The following is a 27,114-nucleotide window of genomic DNA, read 5'->3' as shown; positions in this document are numbered from 1 at the left end:
TAATAAAGTAAGCAAAGAACCAACTGCAAATACACACTCAACAGTTTTTCAGCAAAAAGAAAGAAAAAATCACTGAAGTCACTTTTATTTGTTCATTTTAAGGGCTAATGAAGTTGATTCTCTTCTCAGCTCTAAAAAAAGCCACAGTACTTAACAGGGGTTGGGTGTGTTAGAGACTGTAGGTGTATCTCTTTATGCATATTTATACATATCACAACCAGGGAAACAATGCTCCATGTCTGTACAAAGGTGTCAATCAAGTAATTAAGTTAGACAAAAATTTTAAATAATAGCACAATTGAATACAGCCAACCAATTATAAGTAATTTTAATGGGTTTTTTTTTGCTTTTTGTGTGATAATCCTGCAAGTAGCATTCAAAAATATAATGCAAAATATTTATTCATTTTATTTACAAGTAAAATGTGCAGTTGCGCTTATCCTTACCCCAGTGCATTTTGTTTTCTGTTTGTGTTGAAACTATAAGAAACATTTGAAAAGACAAAACAAAACTAAGAACAAAGAACCTCAATTATATTTCTGTAGAAGGTTCATCGTTAAAACAAACAAACAAACAAAAAAACAAAACAGTTTTACATCAGGAGAAAAGAGCAAAATCCAAGACAATGGGAAAGAATTAAGTAGGAAACAACATATATCTTTTAAAACCACAGAGTGATTTTGCTTAGACAATCACAAACAAAGTTTTTATCTATATTGAATGTACTTTATATTTTTTTGGTAGTTAAAACTTAGAATCTTTACAACATAACACTTTCACCCTTCTTACTACACAAATTGCCTTGAAGAGAAGAAGTACTCTGATATCTTCCCTTCCCTTTGATGAAGCAACAGATGCTTTGGTTAAAAAGGAATTCGTGCACAATAGTGTTTTAACTTGCAAGGTAGTACTCCTTTATTAAGTTGGTAGAATTCCACTAGCTGGATGAGATCTGTAAATCTGGTATGACCATCATCAAGGGTATAGAACAGCTTCCCATCATCTTCCAACTGTAAAAATGGAAAAACAAAATGGAATCAAATCCTCTTTTGATATGGTATTTCTTCATGATTAAAGTACTTGCCTTCTTGTAGGACAAGGTATTCATAATCTTATGACTATGGAAAGAAGGAAAATAAAAGAGATAATTTACAAAAAGATCAAGAACAACAAAAAATAATGTATTTTTTTAACTTTCCCTCTAAGACAGGTTCATACCTCAAAATAAAAGTTTCTATGATTCTATGATTCTAAAGAATAGTTAAATGAGCATCAGAATGCACTTTCTGCACTGATAATATTATTTTATGCTTTTGCTTCAGAGTGACAATTATAGTGATTATAAAGACAGAGTTCTACTGAGTGACCACTACCAAGTTTCAACTTACTCATACTTTTCAACCTTCGCTCCATTCAGTATTCCGAATATCTTGTAGCTCCTGTATCACTTATTTTGTAAAGTGCAGTGTGGCTACACACTAGTGCAATGGTGTACTTTTTGAAACTTGCTTTACAAAACATTGTTCATCAAACAATAGCATGCTTGATGTAGTAATACATTCTACCTGAAGAACAAAGTACTACTGCTGCTCCAAGTGTACACAGTAGAAATGGCCCAGGACAGAAACAAGAAACTGTAAAATACAGCTTGAAAGAATACTACTGACATTCAAAATCTTCAACTTTTAATATTTGTATTTCCTTGTACTAGGTTACTGAACATCAGCTCTTGCAAACTTTGCATCGCACTGTTGAAAATATATTTTCTGAGTGTTTCCTCATAAGTTGATACATCTAATATCAAGAAGCTTCAGTGTAACAGGGTTTAATTAGCATTAAGGTAAATAAGGAACAGAGTAAAAAATGATGAAAAAAAAAGGGGAAAAAATATTTCTCAAGATTGAGAGAGTAATGAACAGAGCTTTCTGAACTACGGCTAGTGCAGAGCAATATTTATTGTACTACAGGAAGAAGCAACTATCCTACTTGAGTACAATGGGAGAAAATGCAATTATCTCTCCCCTGTAATTAAGATTTCTCATCTGAAGCAGCTGTTGAGCTGTTTTATGATTCATGGTTATTCTACCACCTTCTACCAAGTCTGGAAGTAGTTTGCAAATTCTTTATTCTCAGACTTAGATCAATTTAGTACAAACACTGCTAGTTAAGGAATGATCAGTGTGCATATATAAATTTCTGTGTTCCAGCCAAAACCATAAAATGGATTATCATGCACTGAACTTCTCTTATGCATGGAATTTTTCTGCCAGCACAATGAAGACAAGGAAGAGTAGACATTTCAGATGTCTGTTGACCAGGACACCATTTTTAGTCTTTTTTCCCTATTCCGAAATAAACCCAAACTCTGAAGTTAATTACAGACATTACTAAATCTCTGAAGAAAGCAATCAGCATTTTTTCAAAAATAAGCTCATTCTGAATTTATATTGCTCAGGAACCTAATGTTTTCTTCAAATTAGGAAGGCTGCAGTGAGATGGTATTTATTAGAAAAGAACACTCCTAAAGACAGATGTAAATCGTCCTCCACATGGACTATAGAATAGCTCATTACAGGTTAGACTAAACTGAAATAAGTTTCTATCAGAGTACTAAGACTGAAGAATACATTGAAGATATCAAGCACTCTAATTTTCACAGTCCTGCATCCAAAATGTTGACCCAAAATTTTTCTTTTGAACTTTTTACACTGAATTTCCTGCCACCCACCTGCACTAATGTTAATATGATGCAGGCATTAATGTAGGGAAAAGTTGAACTGGCAGGATGTACATTATATCCAGGATATTTTTAACCTTAAGTAAGGTAAAATGTAAGAAAAAAAATACATTTAGAGACTGCTGCTCTGTGGTAGCTCCCTGCCACATCTGCTCTTAGAGAAAAGAATATATTTCCTGATAAGAAAAAGCGGTAACTTGATTTTAAGCGTTAAATAACATCTCAATGAAGAAGAATCATACCGTATTTGTACAGAGTTCAGAAGGGTTTCTAAGCCACACAGCAGTTATCCTAAAGTAAATACTAGAAGCAATCATAGTCAATAGAAACACAGAGACCTTAAACCTAGGATTCTGATCACTGAGCATATGCTGATGCTCACAAAGAAACCAGGATATAGACATCACCTTTGGAGGAAGGATTATTGCATTGTTTGTAATTAACACAACAAAAGTTCCAATCAACTACATTTTACCTGACATTGATTCCTTCATTTTCTCTTTCAAATAATGCTTCAGTCTTATTTTACAGGATTTTTTTTTCCCCTGGGGGTAGATACCAGGTGTAATCCCTAGGTAAGGCATACAGAAATTTTGTGAATGGCCCTATTTGACCACCAGATCAGGAGGAAGAAAAAAAAAAAAAAAAACACCACACTGATTTCCACTGAGAAAAAGCAGAATCTCCTAGGAAGTTCAGCAGGAGGAAATATAGAAGCTAGAATATTATTAAGTTTGGAAAAAGGTTCTTGCCAAGACAGAAGAAAAAGCTGCAGGTATTCTCAATTATGTCAAGCATCTGCGGCTAAAATAGATAATGTTAAAAGGTTTCTCATCCCAACAGAAGCAGTCTGAAAAGAAAAAGAAAGAAAACCCCTGCATAAACCTCCTCTGGATGAAGTGGAAAGGATGGGGAAGACTGGCCATTCTGACAGAACTGGATATCATCGCTGAAAACTGATGTAAATATGACTTTAATTGAAGAAATTTCAGGTTACCTATAAGTAATTGGAGTAAGTAAACAAAAATTTTTGTTAAAATTGTCCTCCTTAAGAATACATGAACATGATTATACCCCAGTAACATGAATCATGAAAAGAGGGGACTAAAAAAAGTTCAGTAATAACCAAATATTTAGACAGATGAGGCATCACTACACATACACAGGTCAAAGGCATCCACCTAAAATGACTAAAAAGAAAAGCCATTATGATCATTATTAAATTACAGTCTTCATGCAATAACAGTTGCTTCTATTACAGTTCAAATAGATTTGTGCCTTTTACCAAGATATTTTAGGTAAACAAAAATTTAGGATTACATAATAATAGTCAATATTTATTAAAAAAATTAACTTCAAAAGTCATAAATTTTCAAGTCTAGAATATTTTTTATTCAGGTGATACAGTTGTTATGGTTAGTATACTCAATATCTCCTCTACAGCAGCAAAATGGAAAACAAACAAAAAAAAAGTACCACAATTATTTTATTTCCATTGGTTTACAATTGTAAATGGAAACTGAAAAGTTTACTTACTGGTACAATTTGAAAATGCTTTATTTTTAATCCATGACTCAGTGACAGTACAAATGTTTTGGGATTACTTTGGCTATCACGTACCAAGAATACCCTAAAAAAGATTGAAAAGTTTTCAGATTAAGATTACTCTGAAAAGCTTTTGTAAATATCCACTTAAAACTGTTGTAGATTTGAAACAGTAAGCATTGTAAGAAGCAGACAATCTTAATTACAAAAACTATGCTATTCAGTTTTCCTCTGAAAACGTGTCATTGAACATACTTTTTCTTAAATTCTTCTTCACGTTGAGTATTACCTGAAAAATATACATTCTCAGAATGAATGACACTGTAGGCATTTGTTTTTACATTGCATAGAATTACAGTGCATCTCTTCAAACAGAAAAAACACCCTCAAAGTTTGTACAAAGTTTCCCAATTCCCAGAGAGCTACTGTCTACTTTAGCACAGCTGTTGGAAACACAACACTCTCAGTGGTCAACAGTGTCACTGCAACTAGCTATTCGATTCCAGACAGATTGTACACATAGTTTTGTCATAACCTTGTCGAGTAATCTGGTGCAGATTAAGGATGAATATTAATTTAATTGGACCATAGTGTTCAGACTATCAGCAGAGAAGAACAGTTGGGAGGGCAGAGGGAAATACCTTGCTCACAGCTTTGTAGTGAAGAGTTTGAACTGTTTGTAGTATGCAAGTCTGGAGTGGGTATAGCAAACAAATGTATCAAAGAAGAGAAATGGAGGGACAATCACTGGCAACCATTCTCCTTTTTTAGGAGGCCAAAGAAACAGGTAATGTAGATTTGCAGATATCAAACAAGTGAGCACTAGCCACCTGCTTTTGCCCAACCATATATCAGAAATGAGAGCACAACAACTATTTGAAAAGAAAGGATTTCAAGGGAAAAAAGAACAGCAAAGACTTTCAGTGAACTTGAACACAGGATAACAGCATGTATCCAAATTACTGAGTAATACTACTCAGTACTTTAATTCCAACTATGAATTTTGTTTTACAACAAAACTAAGAAATTATCTGAAATTAAAGAAATTCTGAGCTCATAATCATTAACATTTCTGTCAAAAGCCTCATTCAGACCAATTCAGAACTCTGATACTAATTCAGTTACAAAAAAGGGATAATTGCCAACCTGCCACACAACAGTCAGGTAAGAATGAATATTTCTCAATACACTCAGGCTCTCCTAATAAGCTCTCTCTCACCACCTAGTGGCTTTTCACCCCTTTCCTGGACATCGATTACTTGTTTTTTGGTTTGCTTTTTTTTTTTTTTTGCTTTTTTCTTTTTTGGCAATGCAGCAAGATCCCTTGCATAAATTTAAATCTTGTACATGTTTTTCACTAAGAAATGGCTTTTTTTTTTTTAATTCAGAAAAAAAATTATAAGCATGTGCCATTTTCCAAATATCCAACATGAGTTCTCTATACCCAAGTACCACATTAAACAATACATGGAGTAAGCACATACCGCATGAAAGAAATTGCAGGTGGATTAATATTTTTTATCTCATTTTGCTTTTTGGAATAGGAAAGATGAGCAACATTTATTCCCCTTCATACAAAAAGCACTTTACTCTTTCCTAACCCTATCAAAACTAACCTACTGCAGTTGAAGAACCTTTTAAAAGATCACTTTATGATGAAGGAAGGGCTGTAAGTTCACATAATCTTAGAAATGTTGTTTGGAAGGGGAGCTTTTTAGATGTGGTAGATGACAAAAACATTCACAAAAACATACAAGGAATTTTCTGAATGACCAATTGCATTTTGCCATGGACTTCTGGAAATGCTCTTATCCCATTCACTTGCACATCCTTGCACAATTCACATTCAGTGGCGATCAGCTTGTGATCCTGTCAACTACTCATCACTGAAAAGTCTTCAAATGTAAAGGGGTAAAGTTCAAAATCTGCAATGCTGCTATGTAAATGCTTTTAAGAACATTTCCTCCACATCTGAACAGTTAGATCCAAAAGAATTAAGGTGTGCTATGAAGGAATAAGTCTTTTCTGGTCTGTAACTGTCATTTATTTATTTCAGCTACTGAAATCTGTATACCTTACTACAATAGTCCTTTCACCTTCTATTAGCTACATAAAGTGTATTTGTAAGTAAGTATGGTGTATGTCATATACATAGAAGATCTCTGCTTGGAATTAGTTTTACTTTTTAAGCACCTTGAAATGTTCAGCTTGAATACTTTTTCTCCAGCACATGCTGTAACGTATTTATGTCTTCACTGTATTTCATGAGTATGTATGCCAGTTTATGGTTGCTCATACCACTATGTTATAATCAGTTCTAAACAGACCACTCAGGATTATATCATCGTCACCAAAATCACAGTGCTTATCTCTGAATAGCTCTAAGAATGTTTCATAGAATACCTCACTGAATGCATCAGGCCCAATTTTACAGTTAATACAGGAGTACGAATAAAAATGCAGAAGCAAAAAATGTCAGGATTTGATAATGAAATACATACTCCGTTATTTTTCTCTCAAAGAATGTTTAAATGAGAGAAAAACAGAAGTGATTAGCCTAATCCTAACATTTATTGTTTATCATTAAGGAATAGCAGGATTTTTACTCATTTTACAATAAAAGGCATACTTTTTTTCAGTGGCTATCCCTGCATAGTTGATTTTGGAATAAGGTTAGGCAGCTTTCTGAGTTTCCTTCATTCTTTCATCACTAATAAGAGATACAAAATACACCAGTGCCAAAGTTGATAGGTCACAGAGAATATTGTGCAAATACACAGCTCAGATGCTTGGCTCTGAGAGAACACAAGTAATCTGTCAGTGACAGAAATGAAGTGTTAGATCACCACTTTAATGCTTTCAAAAGACATAAAATAGAAACCAACTGATCCCCAGATAGCCCTATATAAAAGAATTTTTATTTCTATTAGGTAAGTGCAAAATCTTTCTTCCTCCATCTACCCCCTACAATAAAAAGTAAAATTGTTGGCTAGAAATATGTCTCGGAAGAGTTATTTAAAGAATTAGCTTACCCATCTACAAGTCCATGCTGTAAAATAAGTCTCTGAGCTTCATCTCTAGAGATTTTATGATGAAACCATGACTGAGATCTGTGAATAGCTGTAGAAATAAAGATATTTTTAAAATATACGTTGCCTTTACAGAAACAACTACTGCATTTTTCGGTAATGAAATAACTCACACATACCCATGTTAGACATGGCAATAGGACTACCATGTGAGTTGAGTCGTAGACACCCTCTTCTCTGTGTGAGAGAATTAAAAATGATTTCAATACTTTTTTGTAAAAATAAATAAATAAATTATAATCAGGAAACACTATTTGATAAACAAAAACATTTATACCCGCCAGGCTAATCCTTCTTCAACAGCAACTGAAAGGGCTTCTGTTGGATTTTCTATAATTCTGCTTCTGTGTCCTGAGAAATCCATTGCAACTAAAGAATTTTCTGAAATACTTCTCTGCAACAAAGAAAAATAGATTCAATTTGTTTCCCTATTTTATTATTATTATTTTAATTAAAGATCCACATTTTAAGAGAGCTTTTGTATAAGCACTATATTTTATAAGCAGTTTCAAATACCTTGAGTATTTTCTACCTCAGCCAAACTCATTATACCTGAGGTACACTGCTGTATGCTGCTACAAAATGAAATTTCAGTTTGGCAGGACAAATCTTTGCAGTACTGTGATAGATGATGAATACACACTTTTAACATAAATTCAACTTGCACGTGTAGGGCAACTATTATTAAGTTGCCCAATAAAAAAAGATAAAATATGAAATTCCTATTCACAATCATCAAGTAAGCAAAGATTTGACATATTTTGCTATAAGTATGGCACAAATTTATGCATTTACTATAAGAAAAAATTCCCTCAAAGTTTAACACTTAAACTCTGGAAACTTCTGTGGAGATGAAGTTCTATTTTAATACTTTCCTTTAAATTCTTAACCGTCACAGAACAAACAGATTCAACATTTATGCAACCTATTATTTAAAAAAATGCTTGGTTTTCACTTTTTCCTCTCCCAGTGAATATCAAGTTTGTAACAACAGAATAAAAAGCATTTCAAGTCTTAAAGCTCACCAAAACACTACTCAGAAACTCAGGTTTATAAAAAACTTATTTGATACCGATTGCAATGTCTCATTATATTGGCTGGCACTGGTATGACAAATAATAAAAAGAACATTCTTGTATTCGATAAACTGAAGTAACATCTAGAACATAGGAGGCCCAGATTTCTGTCCAAAACCAAAGAAAATCAGTTTTGTTCCTGTACAAATGTAAATAGAAACAGAAGGTAGTAATTCTACAGTTCTGTAGTCTAAGGTCTGCCTGAGTAACTGTAACATGTAAGGAACTCAGCAAAAGTAAAACAATAGGGCAAAATAAGAGAGTGTTTGACTCTTGGAGATAGGAGGGAACTTCTTGCTGCTGGCATGGCTATAAATTAGCAGGAATGCGAAACTTGAAATATTTTCTCTATGAAACATGTTTATTAGCTTGTTCACCTAATTCTTGAGGTGAACAAGCTAATAAATTTATCAAATTTTCTGTTGAATTCACAAATTATAGGCAAGTATAAAGCTTGTGCCATGCTTAGTACCTGTTACATATGTGGCAATAGGATCTACATGAGCTATATAGTGCACATGGCTGTGCAAGAGGAGACAGAATCAATAATAGCTCCCAGACCCATTATGAAAGTAGCAGCTGGCTATCATTAGCTTCTTGCAACAGACAGTATAAATACTGTCTGTACATTAAGTGTGATTTTGAAGCCATGGTTATTAGCAATATCAGAAGACAGTACTTTAGTGAATCCAAATAAAAGCAAATATACATCTTAGTTGCTTTAACAGCAAAACTACATTAAAAGCTTTAAAAAAAAACACACACACAAAATCATAATAATGGGCCCTGGCAACAAGTAATTTTTACACAATTTAAACAATAAAAAGCATAAAGTGCTGTACACCACACAAAAATAAATAAATAAATAAAAACACCAAGAAATGAAATGACTCAAAGAACTGGGATAAAGTAAGATAAGATACTGAAAGGACAATCCGATCCCCAATTATCTGGCTGGCGAGACAGACAGATCATCAGTCTACAGACTGCTGCTCCTCCAAAATCCAGTTTTGCCAAATTATGGTGTTCCTCTGAGCTCCAGGCATGATTACATCAGATTAAATTCAATTTAAATAATTAACCATTTGGGGAAAAAATAAAAAGTAAGATGGAAGCATTACTGTATACTGAGAAGGATTTGTTAAAGCTTTCTTATTAATCATTTACAGAATGTGTAACCTTGAACACTTTATTCTTTTTTAATGCATTTACAGTTCTGTAACTATTTAAAAAATCCTCTCTGACAGTGACAATAAACCAATAAACTCCCCAAACACTGACTATTTGACAAAAGGGAAAAGTATGCTAACTGGTCTGAACTGCCCTACTTGTATTAAATAAGTAAATAAATTAATTAGCTCTCTCATCTACCCTGATGTCCCTAAAGATTTCACACATCCAAAGCACATTTAAAAATTGCAGGATCAGGTCAGTAGTGTAACACCAGTTTAAAATAGCACAATTACAGAAACAATGCATTTACTCATGGAGCTACTGTGAGACATACCATAGGTGTTAGACTCAAAGGGCTGCAGCCCCTTCTCCCTTGATATGGTTGCATGTAATTCTGATACAGCTGCATCCCATACTAAAAACAGAAAATAATATCGTTATTTTAAACTGTTAACCTAAGCTGAGTAAACTTTCTTCCAGATGTAAAAGGCAATGCTATGATTCTGTTATTGTTTATCATTATAAAATAGAGACAAATGCTGTTAAGATAATAAAAAACACAATGTTGTTTTTGCTTCAGTTTTTCTAAATGTACATTCTACATGTAATTCTGCTCAGTTTATACACCAACTGACCTATGCATATTTTTTCCACAAACACATTTTTAAAATATCTTGTGTATTCTTGAAACTTTTTTTTTTCAACAGTGCCACTAAATTCAGCCAGGTTACATATAAGTACATGTGATATCATCCCATCCCTCACTGATTCCAGTCATTTGGCCTACCGAGATGAAAGTTCAGCTTTAATTGTACTGCTATGATATTGCATGGGAACTCATAATTACATTATTTCTCTACTTCACAATATCAAAATTTCACAAAGTAAACTTAAGTAAGAATTTCACTCCACACAGAAAAGTTACCTTAAACAACCTTATCGCTGTCATCCAACAGGTCCTACTTTGTTCATCATCTGCACAGAGCTGTTTCAGGTCTCTGGTTCCTCCTGATTTGTTAGGCTAGAAGGCCACAGCACATTTTTTTTTTTAGCATTAATGCATATCTCGAAGATAATACCTGTTGAAATAAAAGCCACTAATTCTCCTATTTTATAATAGACAGCTGAACATTGTTTTCAAAGCCTTAAAGAAACTTAAGCTTACAAAAAAAAAAAACAAAAAAAACCAACTGTGGCTTGCTTTAATATATATCAGAATGATAAGCTTGTACCTTAAAGCAGAATCCATAGCTTGTTGGCGCTCCAGAAATCTTTTTGCCTGTCAAAGACATGTATATATCACTATTGCTGAATTCACAGAAAAACTGCAGATGTCTTGGCTCCTATAAAGAAGAGAAACGTAATACAATTAGATTATTTTTAGCTAACCTCTCCAGATAAGAAACTCAGATTAGTACAGCAGTTATCTTGTTCCAAAATGAGGTCTTATATCTCAGTTTTAACTGTGACACTGCCTCATGAACCTAGAAAGAGGCAACTCAAAATTAACTTCCTGCTGCAGAGAACGAACACCTCAAACTACTCAAAGTTTATTCTTTCAGAGAGAGAGAAAACACAAATTGTAAAAGGCATTAGATTTCTTGGAATACATCTACTAGATTCAAGTCACAGTAAGAGTAGAAGTCAGAAATTTTGAGAGTGGTATTCATTTCAAGCATTGAAATAAAATATACTTTCAGAAATTGAAAAACAGCACACTGTAACAATTACTGTTCAGTAGCTCAATTAATACCCTCCTGTGGATAACACAGAAAACAGAATGGTGAAAAGCACGTGTTTTAAATGGTCTACATTAAAGGTGTCTCATCATCAATGTATCCTGTTTAATATCATCAGGCTAAATTCCTGCCATCAAAAATTTGAACTAGCAAATGAAAAACTGAACAGTGACAAAAATTTGAGAACTCTAAAAATAGTCCCTTAAAATCCTTTTATGCATAGGTTTTTGTTCAGTTTATACATTGAAGTACTGTGCTCATCTTTCAGAGCATCTACTTACAGTCCAGAATTTTAACTATTATGAAAAGATGCTCTATTCACTGGAAAAATGTTACCAGAACAAAGTGAAGTTAATATAAAGAAGAACCTATGTTTTCCTGGTACGAAGCTTTTCCAATTCTGTATCTCAATCTCTCTTTCCAATTATAATAGATAAAATACAGAATGTTTTCCCTTTTAATCGCATTAAGTTAAAAGTTAAATTTGAATTAATACCACACTAAATTACAAATAAGTAATGCATGTGCTTTAACTTCATAGATCTTTCCTCTTTTTATTTTTTTCTTTCCTTACCTTGGATGTACCCTTAGTGGAAAAATAAAGGCCAGATCTTCTCAAAACAAAGTACAACTTTTTCCATGATTTTTTTCCCTGCTCTTTTGCATGTAAATAACCATGAATCTCAGGATAAGTGCTGGAGCTTAGGAACATCTGAAAGAAAATATCAGACATGCATTTCTCTTTTTATCTGAAGTCATCTTTCTATTTCATTAACATACTCAGACAAGACTAAGAGGAATATACCACTGAAGCCACTATTACACCACAGTAATTCAGTTACTACGTCTAACCTCATTAAGAGTATCTCTCATTTAAGGCATACAGACTATTACATAACTCCAAGGTACACAAGGCATGTTGCAAATTTATATGGAACATAAGTTTGAAATGAGAACATTAGTTATGCAATATGTTGACTTCAGCAACAAAACCAGTGTAAGAAGTTCTGATTCCATACTTCAGATCCTATTTTTATAAAACCACACATCAGTGCTACCAAGGGAAAGAAAAACATGACATCACTCCTCACCCTCCACTTCCTGTTACAAACCAGAAAAGGGAACTGATCTGAATGAAAATGAATTCACCATAAAAAATATCTATATCACAATTCCATACACGGCTGGAAGATACTACCATCTTCAAAAGAGAAGGAAACAAAGGTCTCAGGGGCTTACATGGTGCTAAAGTGGGTGTTTTAGTTGTACCAAGAGCAGGAGGCTGGGCCACACACCAGGTATTTACTGCCTGCATTCAAGGTCATGTGATGGAGAGTTTTTGGCTGAAAAAAAAGCTGCATCAAGAGCAAGAAAGGAGGGGTTTAAAGTCTCAGAGGGATCAGCCCTTTTGCCTATAGAACCACTGGTTTGTACCATGACAAATCCTTGGAAAGGCAGAATGATATGGATAGACAGAAGTTAACTAGGGCACTGAGAGGAGCTAATTCATGTACTGTCTCTGCTCAAGACATTCATTGACTTCTGTCTAGGCATTTCAGCCAGACACTGTCAAAATGCAATACAGCTATCATCTTGTGAAGATCAAGCATACGGTTTTATTCAGTCTTCAAAAGCACCTACAAAATTTGTCAATAGTGTTAACTGTATTCTAATTCCATTTAACATATTCATTTCTGTTCCTCTTCCTTCAGTAAAACTAACCAAAATTACGACTCTTACCTAAACATACTAAACTAGAACTTTTCTATTTCCACAAAGGAATTCACGTTATTACTACTCTCTTCAGGGAACTTTGTCCTACACTGGCCTGTAATAACATAAATAATACCTAGGCTACAAGGAACAAGGGGCTTTCCTGCTGATATCTGCAGCTTTCATTGCTGTGTTCTCCTCCTTTCTGCTGCCACTTTTAGAAAATCTGAGCTGATGACATGAAGCAACAGACACCCAGGCAAAATACTGGTTGGTACCAAGCTGCAGTAAAATGATGAAGTTAATGTGATTTCAGAAGTACATCAAGTTTTTACCACTAAATAATGGTGTCCAACCCAAACAAACAAGGCTACTTCTGTTGTTTTCCTACCTTGCAGTCAGATGCATGTCAGTAAAACATGTAGACCATCTCAAACTGATTAAATTGAGATTTTATGAATGCAGTAATGTGGGCAGGTTTCATTCGACAGAAGAGAACCCAGAATATCTAGCCCACAACTAAGAATGCATTATGAGAGTTTCACTGCTATTCACATGAATAGTAAATTACGAAACTAGGTACATCCATCTTCATGTGCTGCTGTCATATAGCCATGTACAAATACAGTTTAAGCTATTTAATCCACACTGAGAAGTAGGCCCTTGTTCAGTGTTCCAACCTGTTAATTTTCCCATTTGCCACGTATTAGCAGCTTCACTGATGGTGAAGATAAAATACTTCCTCAGTACAGCCTTCAACTCCATAACAAAATTCAAACTGCAAATTTAGGATATTCTAACATGGTCAATCTATATAAAACCAAAAGAGCATCTCTTTAGGTTGAAGAAAGAGAAGAGAAGAGAAGAGAAGAGAAGAGAAGAGAAGAGAAGAGAAGAGAAGAGAAGAGAAGAGAAGAGAAGAGAAGAGAAGAGAAGAGAAGAGAAGAGAAGAGAAGAGAAGAGAAGAGAAGAGAAGAGAAGAGAAGAGAAGAGAAGAGAAGAGAAGAGAAGAGAAGAGAAGAGAAGAGAAGAGAAGAGAAGAGAAGAGAAGAGAAGAGAAGAGAAGAGAAGAGAAGAGAAGAGAAGAGAAGAGAAGAGAAGAGAAGAGAAGAGAAGAGAAGAGAAGAGAAGAGAAGAGAAGAGAAGAGAAGAGAAAAAAAGTGCTTTCTCTCAATCTGCATGAGCATCTTCCCCACAGCTCCTATCATAAGAGCTTCCAACAAGAAGCACAATCAGGAAAAACACTTTCATACGTAGCAGGCCAAAGTGCAGAAATAGTACAAACCTCAGTTTCACCAGTCACTTCTGTACCCGTGCTATCAGTGCTATCAAAAGTAGCAATATTGCTAGGAAAAAAGGCAATTCTATATCCATCTTTCTTTCTATGACAGTTGAGGAATGTGAGAGAAAATGCCATTAACCGTAACAAGAAATGAGCAGAAAATATATTACAGAGTGAGAACTGAATATATTTAATAAATACTTAAAATTAAATACAGTAGAAAGCAAAGTCTTCTGATTTCTTTAATGGAAGTACATGCAAGAATATGGGGGAAAAGGATTGCAGTTTATGCAGAAAAAAGAAAATCAAAATAGGCCAAAAATATGGAAAATCTTTCATATAGGTAAAAGAAGTGGGAAGAGTTACGTGATGTCATGTTGCAGGCAAGAATTACTGGTTAACAATATGCTGAAAGAAGTTTGTGCCCTGACTCTCATGCAGCGAAATATATAGCGTGATATGTGGGGTGTGTCAAATGTCACCATGTCTTTCAGATTCTAATATATGACAGCACCAAGGACTGGATTGTTATTTGATTTGCTCTAAGACCAACAAACTTTAAACCAACAAACAAAACAAAATAAAGAGAAATAAAAAGAAAACAAAAAATAGAACAAAAACCAATGCAACAGGAAAAACACTCCACTGCCTTAAATGAATAAAAAAGCAAAAAAATGCAAAAAAAAATGCTAGATGTCACTTGAAAGGTATAAAGATTGAAAGCTGCATTCTCAACTACACAACTTATTTGCCTGCTTTCAGACACTGAAGACATTAATAATGCCTTCAACTCTTTCAGTGGAAGAATGGCTGAACTGGAGGAAGAGTATTTGCTGAGATCAGTGCTTCTCAAGCAGATAAACACAATTTTGAGTTAGAGAAGCTGTTATTCTCCTAAAACTCTGTGAATCATGTTTCAATTTGATAACTGATTTCTTCAAAAAAATGCAATGACTGCTGTCCATGATCTAGTCCAAGGCTGCTAGGAAGGCACAGGATTTTCCTCAGAACATCCTAATAAATTTGAGGGTCACCAAGAAAGGAACTGATACCGATGTGCATTATTTTCTCCTTCAGACTTCAGTTATTCTGAGGGGCTCAGACTGGAAGAAAGGCCAACTAAACCCAGTGTGGAAGATGGAGAAAGAGAACAGGCAGGTTAGAGTACGTCTGGAAACTGATAAAAGACTGAAATTCATGGCAGAGATATTCCAGTCTGAAAACTGTACCAGAGTCAGATAAAAATGATCAGGAAAAGAGGGACTCGCTGTGGCAAAGGGCTTAAAAAAGAATGCTTGAATCTTAAATCCATGAATACAAAGAGTGGAAAAAACTAAGAATATGGAGAATGAGATGGAAATAGAGAAGGGAATAAGAGGAAAGGGCAAAAGGGGAAGAATGTATTGGTAATTCTAACTTCCCCAAAATTCTGAGCATTTGATTTTCTAATTCTATTCTGTCTTTAACTTAATTTTTCCATATGTAATGTTCACGTTTTGCATTTGTTCAGGAAAAATATATGCTACTTCCACTAATATATTCTACCCTATATGGAGGGTTTTTATTCATTGCTATGGAAGATGGTTTGGACAGGTGTTATCTACAATAATTCTCTAACATACTCACATTATACACAAAAAGCTATTATAAAGAAGTAACCAAATTGATCAATATGAGTCTTGAACTCTGAGCTTCAAGTCTACCTACAGAATTCAAATAATAATCATATCTATTCAGTAAACAAGGAAAAAGGGATAGGTCTATTCTTAAAGTAAAAAAAAAAAAAAAAAGCATAAATGCCCATCTGATTTCAACCATTCCTAATGAAGATGTGTCATCACTGCATTTAAGTGTGATTGACATTCTGGATAGTGAAAAAAAATGATAAAAGTTAAAGATAAAAAAAATTTTGGTCCTATAAACTAATCTTAGGAGAAATTCATTTACTTCAGTGAGGTTAGGATTTCATCTATGACAGGCTCAGTCTTGTCAACACTATGTTTTGCTGTCTATTCATTGGGAATGCTGTCTTGACTAAGAATATGAAAGGATCTAATGCATGTATCAATGCGCACCAAATAAGAGCACATTTTAAACAAGTCACAAGGCCTATCTGAAAATACAAGCAACAAGTTTCACATCTAATTAACCAAGTGAATGAATCTGTCACCCACCTATGAGAGTTACTAGTACTCAAACGAAACAAAAAAACTCAATATATAAAAACAATAGAATATTCAGTAGAATATTTCATTGTCAGTGAGGACTGATTAAAATCAACATACTGCACTGAATATTTTTTAAGGTATCCAACTTGCAAAAATATCTTAATGTGAATTCCAAATGACTCAAACTGACTACAACTAGACGTGCATAAAGAATGGTCACAATCATATATATCTTTTTTTTTTAAGGGAATAATTTCCTGTCCTCTTTCACATAGACATTTGGTATATTTCAGAACTAGTGATTTAATTTAGCACTTGCTAAATAGAGAAGAGGCAGGTATACATTTTGATTTTTTTAAGGCCATTCAGATGTTCCCATCTAAAGTTATGAGACAAATATACTTTCTCTTTTGCTCTCAATGAAAGTCAAGAAAATCATATTTGAAAAAACATTTTACTTGCTTACAGGTCAATCCACAAAAAGCTGTAAAAGTTTCAGAAGTGATTTTTTAATCATTTGTAAGCATTGATTTGTTAAGATTAATGTCTCTCTTGATACCTGACCAAGCACATCACAAATAATAATGCAAGCCCATTAACTTGTCTTAGTGAAAGTTTCCAAGAAAATAGCAACCCATTGTAAACTATCAACTGAAGAGCTGCTGAAACAAGCATGGCAGCTACAAAATCTGAGTGGGTATTTATGTCTACTAAGTTTTGTTAGCCCAAATACAATTAAACTGACAATACAACATAAAATAGTAGTAGTTGAGGGATCACAACAAATTTTTCAAGCTTAACAAAATTGGATATAAGTGTATGTGTATATATATATATATATATACACACACACACACACACACACACATATAGAATGATTATCAATCTGCTCCACAAGCCTTGCACATTTTCCACATATCACATATGTTCAGTTCTCAGGGCTGAAAGATGCTTTGTGCAAGGGTATCAATGGCAAACAGTTTAATCTTAAAATACTCAAATATCAGATTGTTCACATGAAAAAAACAAAACAAAACAAAATTTTAACAATAAAGGGGACAAGATTCAATGACTAAACTAAACGCTTGTATTAAAGTACTTAAACTATGTAATCAGGAAAACTTAATCTGCTCTGTAATCAGGAAAACTGAACCAATTTTTATTAGACATGCAGCAAGTTTTGATGTTATAAAATTTTAATTTGATTTCATAAAAATGATTTATATAACACAGTACGCAGCAATTACATTTTATGTGGAACTTTTAAAACTACATTTGGGGGTTACCTATTTGCTAGCATCCCCTTTTTTAATACATATACAAATATAAAATATTTTATATATATATATATAAACATATACATATATATATATATGAGGATTATAGCATATATATATATATTAGGCAATATATATATATAAGGACATAACTTTTTAGTACGGATGAATGCCTTGAAATTTAGTTCTTCAATGTTCTTCATTTACTGGTAGAATGTATTATATCAATGCACAAAAATATATTTTTATTTCCATATTACTTTTAGTTCTACCTTAAAATATCTCTTCTTATGTTGCTTTTCCAATCATTCTTTATCCCCAAAACTCACACACACAGTGTTGTTGTCTTAAGACCAGTGAAAGTTCTTCTATTAATTAAATTTCCTAGTGACAAGCAAACAAGAGTGATGTGTATGTTTCCACCTTTATTACTCATTTTTCCCCTCTTTGAGAAGTAAGATGATGATCCCTGATATGGTCATTCTGTGAAATTATTCCTGCTGTAAATTAAAATCTTGTGTCCGCTTAAAAGATGACTAACACTGAGTGACCTACCATTTTTTTTTGTAAGGTTACAGTAGCCTTCAAGCTAACAAATCATACTAGTCAGTCTAAATTTTCTACTCATTAAGTTCAACCATTTAACTCTTTTTTATATCTATCTGTATCACATTACCAACTCCTCACTGTTCCACTGTTGTGCTGTTGTATGTGATAATTATTTCAGCACTACAATCTTTCAAGGAAAGTGTTTTACCTGAAAAACCCAATACCGTTTTTTAACTGCATTTTAGACATTTTTGTGATATTCAATTCTGAAAGAATATGCCAATTTCCAAGCACAGTCATATAATAACTGTCTAGAAGGGACACTTCACATTTCATAAGGAAAAAAGTCATTAACCATGTTTAGAGTTACACAAAAACTATCCGTAGATCTTAGAGTGACTAAGAGCTATGCTCACTCAATATAGACAGCTGTGAATTCCAAACTGTACTGGTTCACCTCCTTTAAAGTTTACATACCTGTAATATGCCAGAGTGTTTTACAGCTGCATTGGTCTCACTTGAAAAAGATATCATATGATCTGGAAAAAAGCTCTGCAATGATAAAAGTCTGTATCAAAGCTTTGTAAAATATAAATATTAAACTTTGTATCTCTTTTGGATGTGAAGCTTACCTTAGTATCCTTCCTAAATTTGTGACAGTCTACATATTATTTGCTGAAAAATCTTGAAATTTGATATTATTTGCTGAAAAATCTTGAAATTTGAGAAAAAGCAAGATGGTTTCGTGCAACACTGCAAGTCATATTGTGGTACCTGGCCCTTAATGCTTTTCTAGTAGTGATTTCTATTGCTGTTGACGTGTAAGACTTGCCAGGGGCTTCAACATGCTATGAAGTAGGGATGATATACAACAACATGCTAGAAAATACATTTTCTAGTATTTTAATTACACTAGAATCTCAGTAAAATATTTTATAATAACTCCTATTAAGAAAGAACAAGTAATTTCATGTTTTTTGTTTTGAATCGTCAACTTGGAATTAGATGAATAAGAATCAATACTGAAATGCAACTACACAAATATGGAGTGGTTAAAAAGTCCACGTTTAAGAAAGTGCTAATTCAGTGGAAGTACCAATGGTGATCTATGGCACAGACCTACAGGTGCTGTGTTCAAAATAACCATGCAGGTATGAACTTGAAGAGTCTGATCATTACTATTAGAGTTTTCTCAAGGCTTGGGAGGTAAAGCTAACACTCCCTTGACCACCCAATGTCCACTGATTTTCATTTTTAATAAAATTGAACTACTGTTAGGGTTAATACATGTTAACTCATTTCTAACAAAGCATTCTTGCTACACATGGTACACATTACTCAGAAGAACAACTCAGCAGAAATAGTAAAGGCTTTGATGAGGCGCTGCGGCTGGAGGTATTCACAGCTGCATGGTTGCCATGCTCCACAGCAGGCTCTGTTCACTGGTTAACCAATGCACATATATTTACTTTTTGAAAGCTTCTCTAACTGTAAATCAACTCAAGCTTAGAATTCTTTACTAGTACAGTGATATCCGTTCAACATGGTACATGATTTATCCAGAGAAACATGCATGGAACAAGAAAATACCTTCAAATCTCTTCTATATTTTGCTGTCTCAATATTTACCTTTTCAGTTAGATAATCTAAGTTCCCTTTCACTTTCCACCTTTTAGTTTCCCTTATTTCCTTATGTATTATTTCTACTTCTCCCTTTGATATCTGAAACAAGCTGGTCATGTAAGAGACAGCATTAGGAGTGGTCCAAATACATTGTGCATGCAAGTAATCAGGTGGTTTCTCCTTCCACGCCAGTACTGCTTCCATGGCCTTTGCCATCAAGCAAGGAATGAATCAGCAGTGTTAACCTTTGCCACATGTTTGAGTTACAAGTTGTTTCTGCTCCTTTTCCATTCCTAACAAACACTAACTTTCACTTCACTTTCACTTACTCCTAATAGGTTATGGCTGCTCGTGGCCTTTTGTGTCAGTTGCCATTTAGCTGCAGCTCAGAAATGCTGCCATTGGGCGGTGCTGGGCCATAACATTCAATTTTCACTTTAACAATAAAATAATCTTTTCTAGAGATGTCCCTCCTTGTACTGCTTCATTTTATATTTTGTATTTTGTTGTCACATGATGGAAACTTCACTCAAAAAACTTCTGATTTTGTCATAGGTCTTTTGTGCGTATTCCATGTCTCTCACTTCTCACCTCCTCCAAAAATTAATATTACTGTTATTTTACAATTGCAATAAAGTTACTGGCCAACAGCTACATACACTGCAATATATTCTTTTGCTCTTTTAGCAAAAAAAAACCAAAAACATTCTTTTAGCAATTACTACTTTAGATTCATGTTACACTAACAGCTTTACAGTCTACCTGTGTGTAACAGAAAAAGCTATTCTGCAGCAACAGCAAGTAGACCACTTCACATATATTATGACTTACCACAGGATTTTTAAAAAATTCATATTTGACATAATTTTTTCTAAAATTAAATCTGTTTTCCTCTTCCATCCCCCAGCTTGACTGGACTTCCATCACTAATTCATGGTCTTCTATAGCTCTTTCTGTAAAAGAAAATAAAAATAAAAATCCAGCACATAATCTGCACCTAAGATCATAATAGCAAAACATGAAAACATAGAGGTCAGATAATTAAAATAATGTATGTTGCAAAATATTGATCAAGAAATCTGAACGCAGTCCACTAATTAGGTCCATATTACACCAAGTTATTATTTCACTCTCACTGAACTGGGCCCAGCTTCAATGTCTAAGGCAGTTCATGTTGTAGCTGTTTTTCTTGTTTGTTTGTATTGGTTGGTTGCTCTTTTAAATCAGGTCAATACCATTATGCTAACCAATCCATGTGTTTCACACAACAGAATCCAGGCAGCTTCTGCTGCATGCTGCACAGGGCAGCAGGAAACAGATCACCTCAACAACTCATCTCTGTCCACTCTGCTCAGGACATCAGGAATGCCTTTCTGACGCTCAATGCAGCATTAATAAATTGTGAACTATCCACAACATGGAAAAGATGCCTTCTTCACTGGACCCTGTGATGTTCTTTCTAAAATTGCAAATGTGCACAGGGCATTTCAGCATGCTTTTGCAACATATGCTTTTGCAAAAATACTGAGAACTTCAGCAGCTGTAGCACTAGCATTCAAGAAACAAACGATAAAAGCCATAAAAAACTAAAAGGAAAACAAAACAGAAATCTAAAGTCTACTAAGTGAGTACTAAAATGTGCAGTTTGGGTTAGCAGTAGGTAGAGGGAAATGGAAGAACAGACAATTCAGTTGTTTGCACTACAGCACTAGAGGTCAGAACCAGTATCCTCACTATTTTAGACTGCTCCTGCAGCACATATTCTTGATGGAATTTTTCAATTGTAATGCAGTATCATGTATTTAAGGGAAGACACAATATAAGAATCTTCCTATAGATGTGCTGTGCAAGTTTAAGGGTTGCATACTCTAAGTAATGCGATGTGACTACTCACAGTGTAGGTTTAAGAACAAAACATAACTCTCCCTGCCAGTTGTGGATTTTTGATTTCCAGTTCTGATCATACTTTTAAAGGGAAAAGGTAATTAAAACATATTATAAAAATCATGCAGCTTAGGCAAATTTCTGATCACATTTCCCAGACTTCATTTTATTATCATAAGAGATTTATGACATACTCTAAGTGAACTCTGGTGTTCTGTCTGTTTCTTGAAACAGTTCAAATAGTGTTGCAGAAAAGATAGTGTTACAGGTAAAGTAGTGTTTGGTTTTTCTTTGCTTCTTTGTTTGTAAACTTAATTTGGCATAACATAAAATTAACATAATATTAAAGGTAAAGCTTTCGCAAGTGGTCTTTGCTAAACAAAGAGTTTGACTTTCATAAAGTATAGCATTCATAACCTTCTAAAAATAAAATAATCAAACCTCAAATTTGAAATAAAATTTAATAATAATAATAATAATAATAATAATAATGCCTCTATAAACTACAGCATCCTTTTACTATCTTCTCTTGCCCCCTCCTTCATCAGTCACTACTCCATGCTTCCACACTGTGAAGGCTGGTAAGTAGCAGGTTGCTGTAGCCTGCAAATTTATAAGCTTCTTCAGGAGGTTTCCAGCTAGCAAATTTAGAAACAGTATGATCATAAAGGTAAATTTTACTCCAATACAAAAGTATCAATCTCATTACTAGCAGAAGACAAGGTACTCAAATGATCTACATATGAAGTAGGGAAAAGTTAAGAGTGAGTTAAATTCAGTGGATGATTAAGACCATAAAGATGAAGTTCAAAGATGCTATACAAAAAAAATGCATTTTGTGAAAAGATGAAACGAAGCAAATAAAAAATCAAGCAGCAATTCAGAAAACAAAAAATTTCTCACAAAAATACTGAAATAAAACTGAGTATTTTAAAAGTTTGGACAGGCTGTTCTACTCCAAAACACATTCTTCAATTGCAAGGGGGAGAGACACTAAAGAATTGAAGACCTTACATAAAAAGAACATTTTTTTCCTTTTGAGAGAAAGCTCTCGTCTAAGATGACATTTAAAACTCTTGAATGCTTGGCACTGTGACATTTAAGAAAATACCATTTCCTTACTTCTTGGTACAAAAATAAGACATTCTGCGTTACCCCAGTGGATGGGCAAGGATGCTGATGTTTCTTTATTTTTAAGATGTAACATTATAGAACTTTTTACAACCTACTCAACTCATTTTGTTGAAGCAAGTGAAATGCTGGGTAATTATACCCCAAAACAGTCCCACAATCAAATTATTAATAAATTAAAAAATGTTGCCATGAGGAAGCTGCACTTCAGTTCAGTTAGAACACTTTTTTCTCTCACAGCTGAGTGCTCCTCGTCTCTCTGCTATCTCTTCGTTTCTCTGTCTGTAACATGACAACCACCTGCTACAGTCCTAAACAAAGATTCTTCCCAATTGTGTAAAGTAAATAAAGCACGTGAAAGAAGATTCAATATTGAAGTGCTCAAAAAAGAAATTTCAAGTGTCTCCTCTCTAGCTACCCAGCTTGAGGGAGGAGATGGTGAGAGGAGCAAAATAAAGCCGGAAAAGCTGTTTACCCATACTATTGCATAGATAATGCTTTGTGCAATTTCCCATTCGGGAGAACGAAAATCCTCTCCACAAGCTGCCCACGTGAATGCAGCCAGGGAATGTGAATGAGAGTGCAGAAGTGAAAGATGGTTAGGTGCCTGGGCAGGGGATTCTTATTAGGGTAAGGAATATTCTATTTGCAGAAGAAAACATCTAAGTAAATGGAACTTTCCTCATTCACAGCCCGTCCCGCATAGGGAATGGCAGCGGAGGTGGGATTCGGAGCCCCTAGGCACGACATGGGTCGTCCAAGGCTCGCCCCAGTTGCCTCCAGCAGTCCTAGGCGAGGTGGAGGGATGCAGCACCTTTGAATGCAACCGGCTGCACTGCATGCCATGTCGCCGAGCTCCCCGCTACAGTAACGGCCGCTCCGCAGGCACCGAGCCACCAGCCCCGGCTGCCGCCGACCCCGGAGCGGCGGTGCGCGTAGCGCGGGCGCCACCTGGCGGCCAAGAGGGGCCCGGCAGCGCAGAGCGGCGCCGTTATGTAATTAATGTCTGCCTTGATTAAAAGCAGAACGCTGTGCTCAGCTCACTGAGATTCACGCAATCATATCTAATTCAGCATTCAGACAGCCGTTAGATGTTAAAGAAAATGTTTGCTAATCGATGAATTAATTCTTAATCTCTGTCATACTGGAATTTACACCGACACTCTCGCTCACAGTATTTCTACTTTCCAAGCCCAAACACACACATTTAACTTGGGAGCAGAAAAAGACTGTCCACAATTCCAAGGATAAAACATATCACAGAATAATAAATAGCAGACAGCTCAAAACTAAACCACCATTTGATGAATATTTGTTCACACTATTTATCTGCTGCTTGAGAAAATGCTTAATGGAAATCAACGTGTAAAACCTTTCAAACAAAAATCAGTGTCATGAAAAGAATTCTGTTATTATTCAGTACTATAAAAAGAAACACAGGTATCTCAAGTTGTTCCTCTCCTTGGCTAGTAGTGTTGAATTTCCATTCTCACCAACAAGGAAATAAAATTACTTCATTTTTTTCATTCTGGGCTGCCTGGTGAATGCAGGTCTGCACACCTGCATGCCAGCTTATCACAAGAGCTTGACAATCATGGGAAAAACAACTTCACTAATGATTTGATGTTGAAATCTCTTAGTAAATCCTTCAGACTAAAGCAAACTTACTATTTGACAGAAAACATTCTCCAAATAAACAATCCAGGAGAAACAATACCACTATTACTCTGGCATACTTTGTCAGAAATGAATTCTTCAATAGTTACAACACTAGTTAAACAGCAGTCACGTTATAAATTACAGAAAACACTTCTACTGTTCATATCGTAGTGTTGTCTAAAGTCATTTTTATACTTCCTCTTCTGTAGCAGTCATTTACAGTCTCGACTCAGATTTAACTCTGACCTTACTCTGAGCTGGAAGCATCTCACAACTGATACATTCAGTGCAAAAGGTTATAAATATCTTTGAAATGTTACAAAGCAAGGAAAAAAAAAAAAGAAAAACGTTTGTGGCTGTCTTCATAGGATAAAGGAACAGAAAAGGGCAAAAAACACTTTCAGCTTCTGTAGTTCACCTTTAAAATATGACTGTTAAACATAATACAATTCAAGATTCACAATCAAGTTTATTTTACATAAATGCAGGAGTTCAGATTCATGCAGATTCAGTTTGATATATACGCAGTGAGAGAGTTTAATAATAGGTTTTAAACATATTTTAATGTTTATTTGTGTATTTTTATTTTGAATAGACAGTACTGCAGTTACTAGGTAACAAGGAAATCTCTTTGGAGAACTAAGGCATCCAAGGAGTTTTCTACATATCTTCAAGTGCAGAAAGGCCCCCCCGTAGACTTCTTTCCCAAACCACACTTTGCACTAGCATTAGCTGAGTCTGCCTATGAGGTTGCAAAAGAAGCTTTGGTAACTCCAGCACAGTGGCAGAACTTAAAACTAATACAAAAACGCTTGAGTGATAGAAAATTTAAAATAGGCATTCTTATGGCATTAGTCTTGCTAGATTTGTCTGATGTAATTTCCAATCAAAAACCAAACACAACAGAAACCCAAGAAGTTGTACTGTGAAAGGAAATATAGCTGTCAATTTAATAATACATTCTGTAGCAGGCTTCTGAACTCATCTTTTGCTGAGCACAGGCTTTTCTGTGTTCTATATTTTTCACAGCTTTGCAAACTTGCCTTTCTCTCTGTATTTAACTTGCCTTGATGTGTTTTATACTGCAACATAATGCTGTATATTATGAAAAGGAACAGAAACCAGAATTCAAAATCATAGTCATAATCTGAAACCACGTAGTAGACCTTTAACCTGTATGTCTGTACAATATACATAGAGGTGGGTTGTTTTTTGTTTTCCTCACTAGGAAAGCATTAGTGGTATGGAAGGAATTCAAAGTGTTGTTTCTAGCAACTTAGAATATTTAGCATAAAATCAATTAAGCACAGTTCTCTCATCCACAGCTGTAAGTTTAGAAGAGTGGTTTGTGTTGTTTTTTTCCCTGGACTCTCCCTGAGTCACAGTAAATCTAGCCAAACTGGCCACATTGAAAAAACAGTTAACCTACTCTGATGTTGTTTGTGAAGACTTGAGTTCTACTGTCCAAAAAGGATAACACAGTGTAACCATTTTCTGTCCTTGATGTCAGAGATTTCACTCAGACATGCTGGGAATAACAAATATTTTATTTGTAATAAAAATATCCTTCCTCTTGCTAGAGATAAGCAGGAAATACCAGTGAAATGGAAAGAACTGAGAAAGAAAAGCAAGGAAGTGCAGGAAGAATTTGCAGAGAGAACCTTAATGGTCAGTGTCTTCTAAATCTCTCTTACAGAAGCAGATGAAGCAGTGTGATAAAATTCACCTTATTGAAATGCTATCAAAAAGTAAGGGAAATAGAAACAACATTCCCTCCTTAAGATCAAATTCACACACACTCTTTCATGTATTTTTTTCTTCAAGCTTATTACAATTACACCTCTATGTAATAAAAATTTAAAAATACAACAACTTTATTTACTGACATATTGTTGTACAGAAGAATGTCTTACCTAAGCCTAAATGAGTAATTTCTTCAAACAGTGTCCAGTTGTGGTCATCAATATAGTGGTTCTTCAGTATCAACAGCTGACATACATCCCTGGCTGTTATATCACTTGGGATTTCCAAAGCTTTGCTACTGTCATCTTCGCTGTACACTTTAATTACCTGCAGTAAATAAAAAAAGCTGAAATATCCATAAATTTGATCTTTGGTTTAGAATTTACAGAGTAGGTTAGTCCATCCACTTTAAAAGAGTTGTAATGGTTTGATAAATAAATAGCATAATCTTACGTAAGCTAAAGAAGAAACCACGGAGGATAAGCAATGAAACTGAAGGACTCAACAATTGCAGAACTTCAGAAATTCAGAGCTAGTTAAGAGAACAGCAGTATGATTCAAGATGCTCACAGTTCTGTAGACAATAGAAATAGGAGATGCCACAGAACTTCAAGTTGTCACTAACAAGAACTGGAAATATGAGTTTTTATTTTTTCATTTTGATTGCACATATACACAAGAATAAAACCAAAAACATCAACATGGAAAACAAACATCACATAGATA

General features: G+C 34.5%; 1 protein-coding gene across 1 annotated transcript in view; it reads right to left on the bottom strand.

Moving 5' to 3' along the window:
- Positions 1-610: 610 nt before the first annotated feature.
- GRB14 (growth factor receptor bound protein 14) overlaps positions 611-27,114 on the bottom strand; it is a 61,870-nt gene continuing 35,366 nt past the window's right edge. Inside the window, exons 3-14 of the mRNA XM_065750446.1 lie at positions 26,559-26,715; positions 20,803-20,924; positions 18,826-18,900; positions 11,934-12,071; positions 10,853-10,963; positions 10,546-10,641; positions 9,955-10,035; positions 7,649-7,765; positions 7,491-7,548; positions 7,315-7,402; positions 4,274-4,367; positions 611-1,010 (exon numbers count right to left, since the gene is read on the bottom strand). Coding sequence (XP_065606518.1) covers positions 864-1,010; positions 4,274-4,367; positions 7,315-7,402; positions 7,491-7,548; positions 7,649-7,765; positions 9,955-10,035; positions 10,546-10,641; positions 10,853-10,963; positions 11,934-12,071; positions 18,826-18,900; positions 20,803-20,924; positions 26,559-26,715 — 1,284 coding nt within the window. The 3' untranslated portion in view covers positions 611-863. The remainder of the gene's footprint in view (positions 1,011-4,273; positions 4,368-7,314; positions 7,403-7,490; positions 7,549-7,648; positions 7,766-9,954; positions 10,036-10,545; positions 10,642-10,852; positions 10,964-11,933; positions 12,072-18,825; positions 18,901-20,802; positions 20,925-26,558; positions 26,716-27,114) is intronic.

This window comes from Cyrtonyx montezumae, unplaced genomic scaffold (genome assembly GCF_038088225.1).
Source record: "Cyrtonyx montezumae isolate F1298 unplaced genomic scaffold, pur_monq_1.0 scaffold_7, whole genome shotgun sequence".
NCBI lineage: Eukaryota > Metazoa > Chordata > Aves > Galliformes > Odontophoridae > Cyrtonyx > Cyrtonyx montezumae.
The sequence above is the reverse complement of the archived record's forward strand: the minus strand, read 5'-3'. Positions and strand labels throughout refer to the sequence as shown.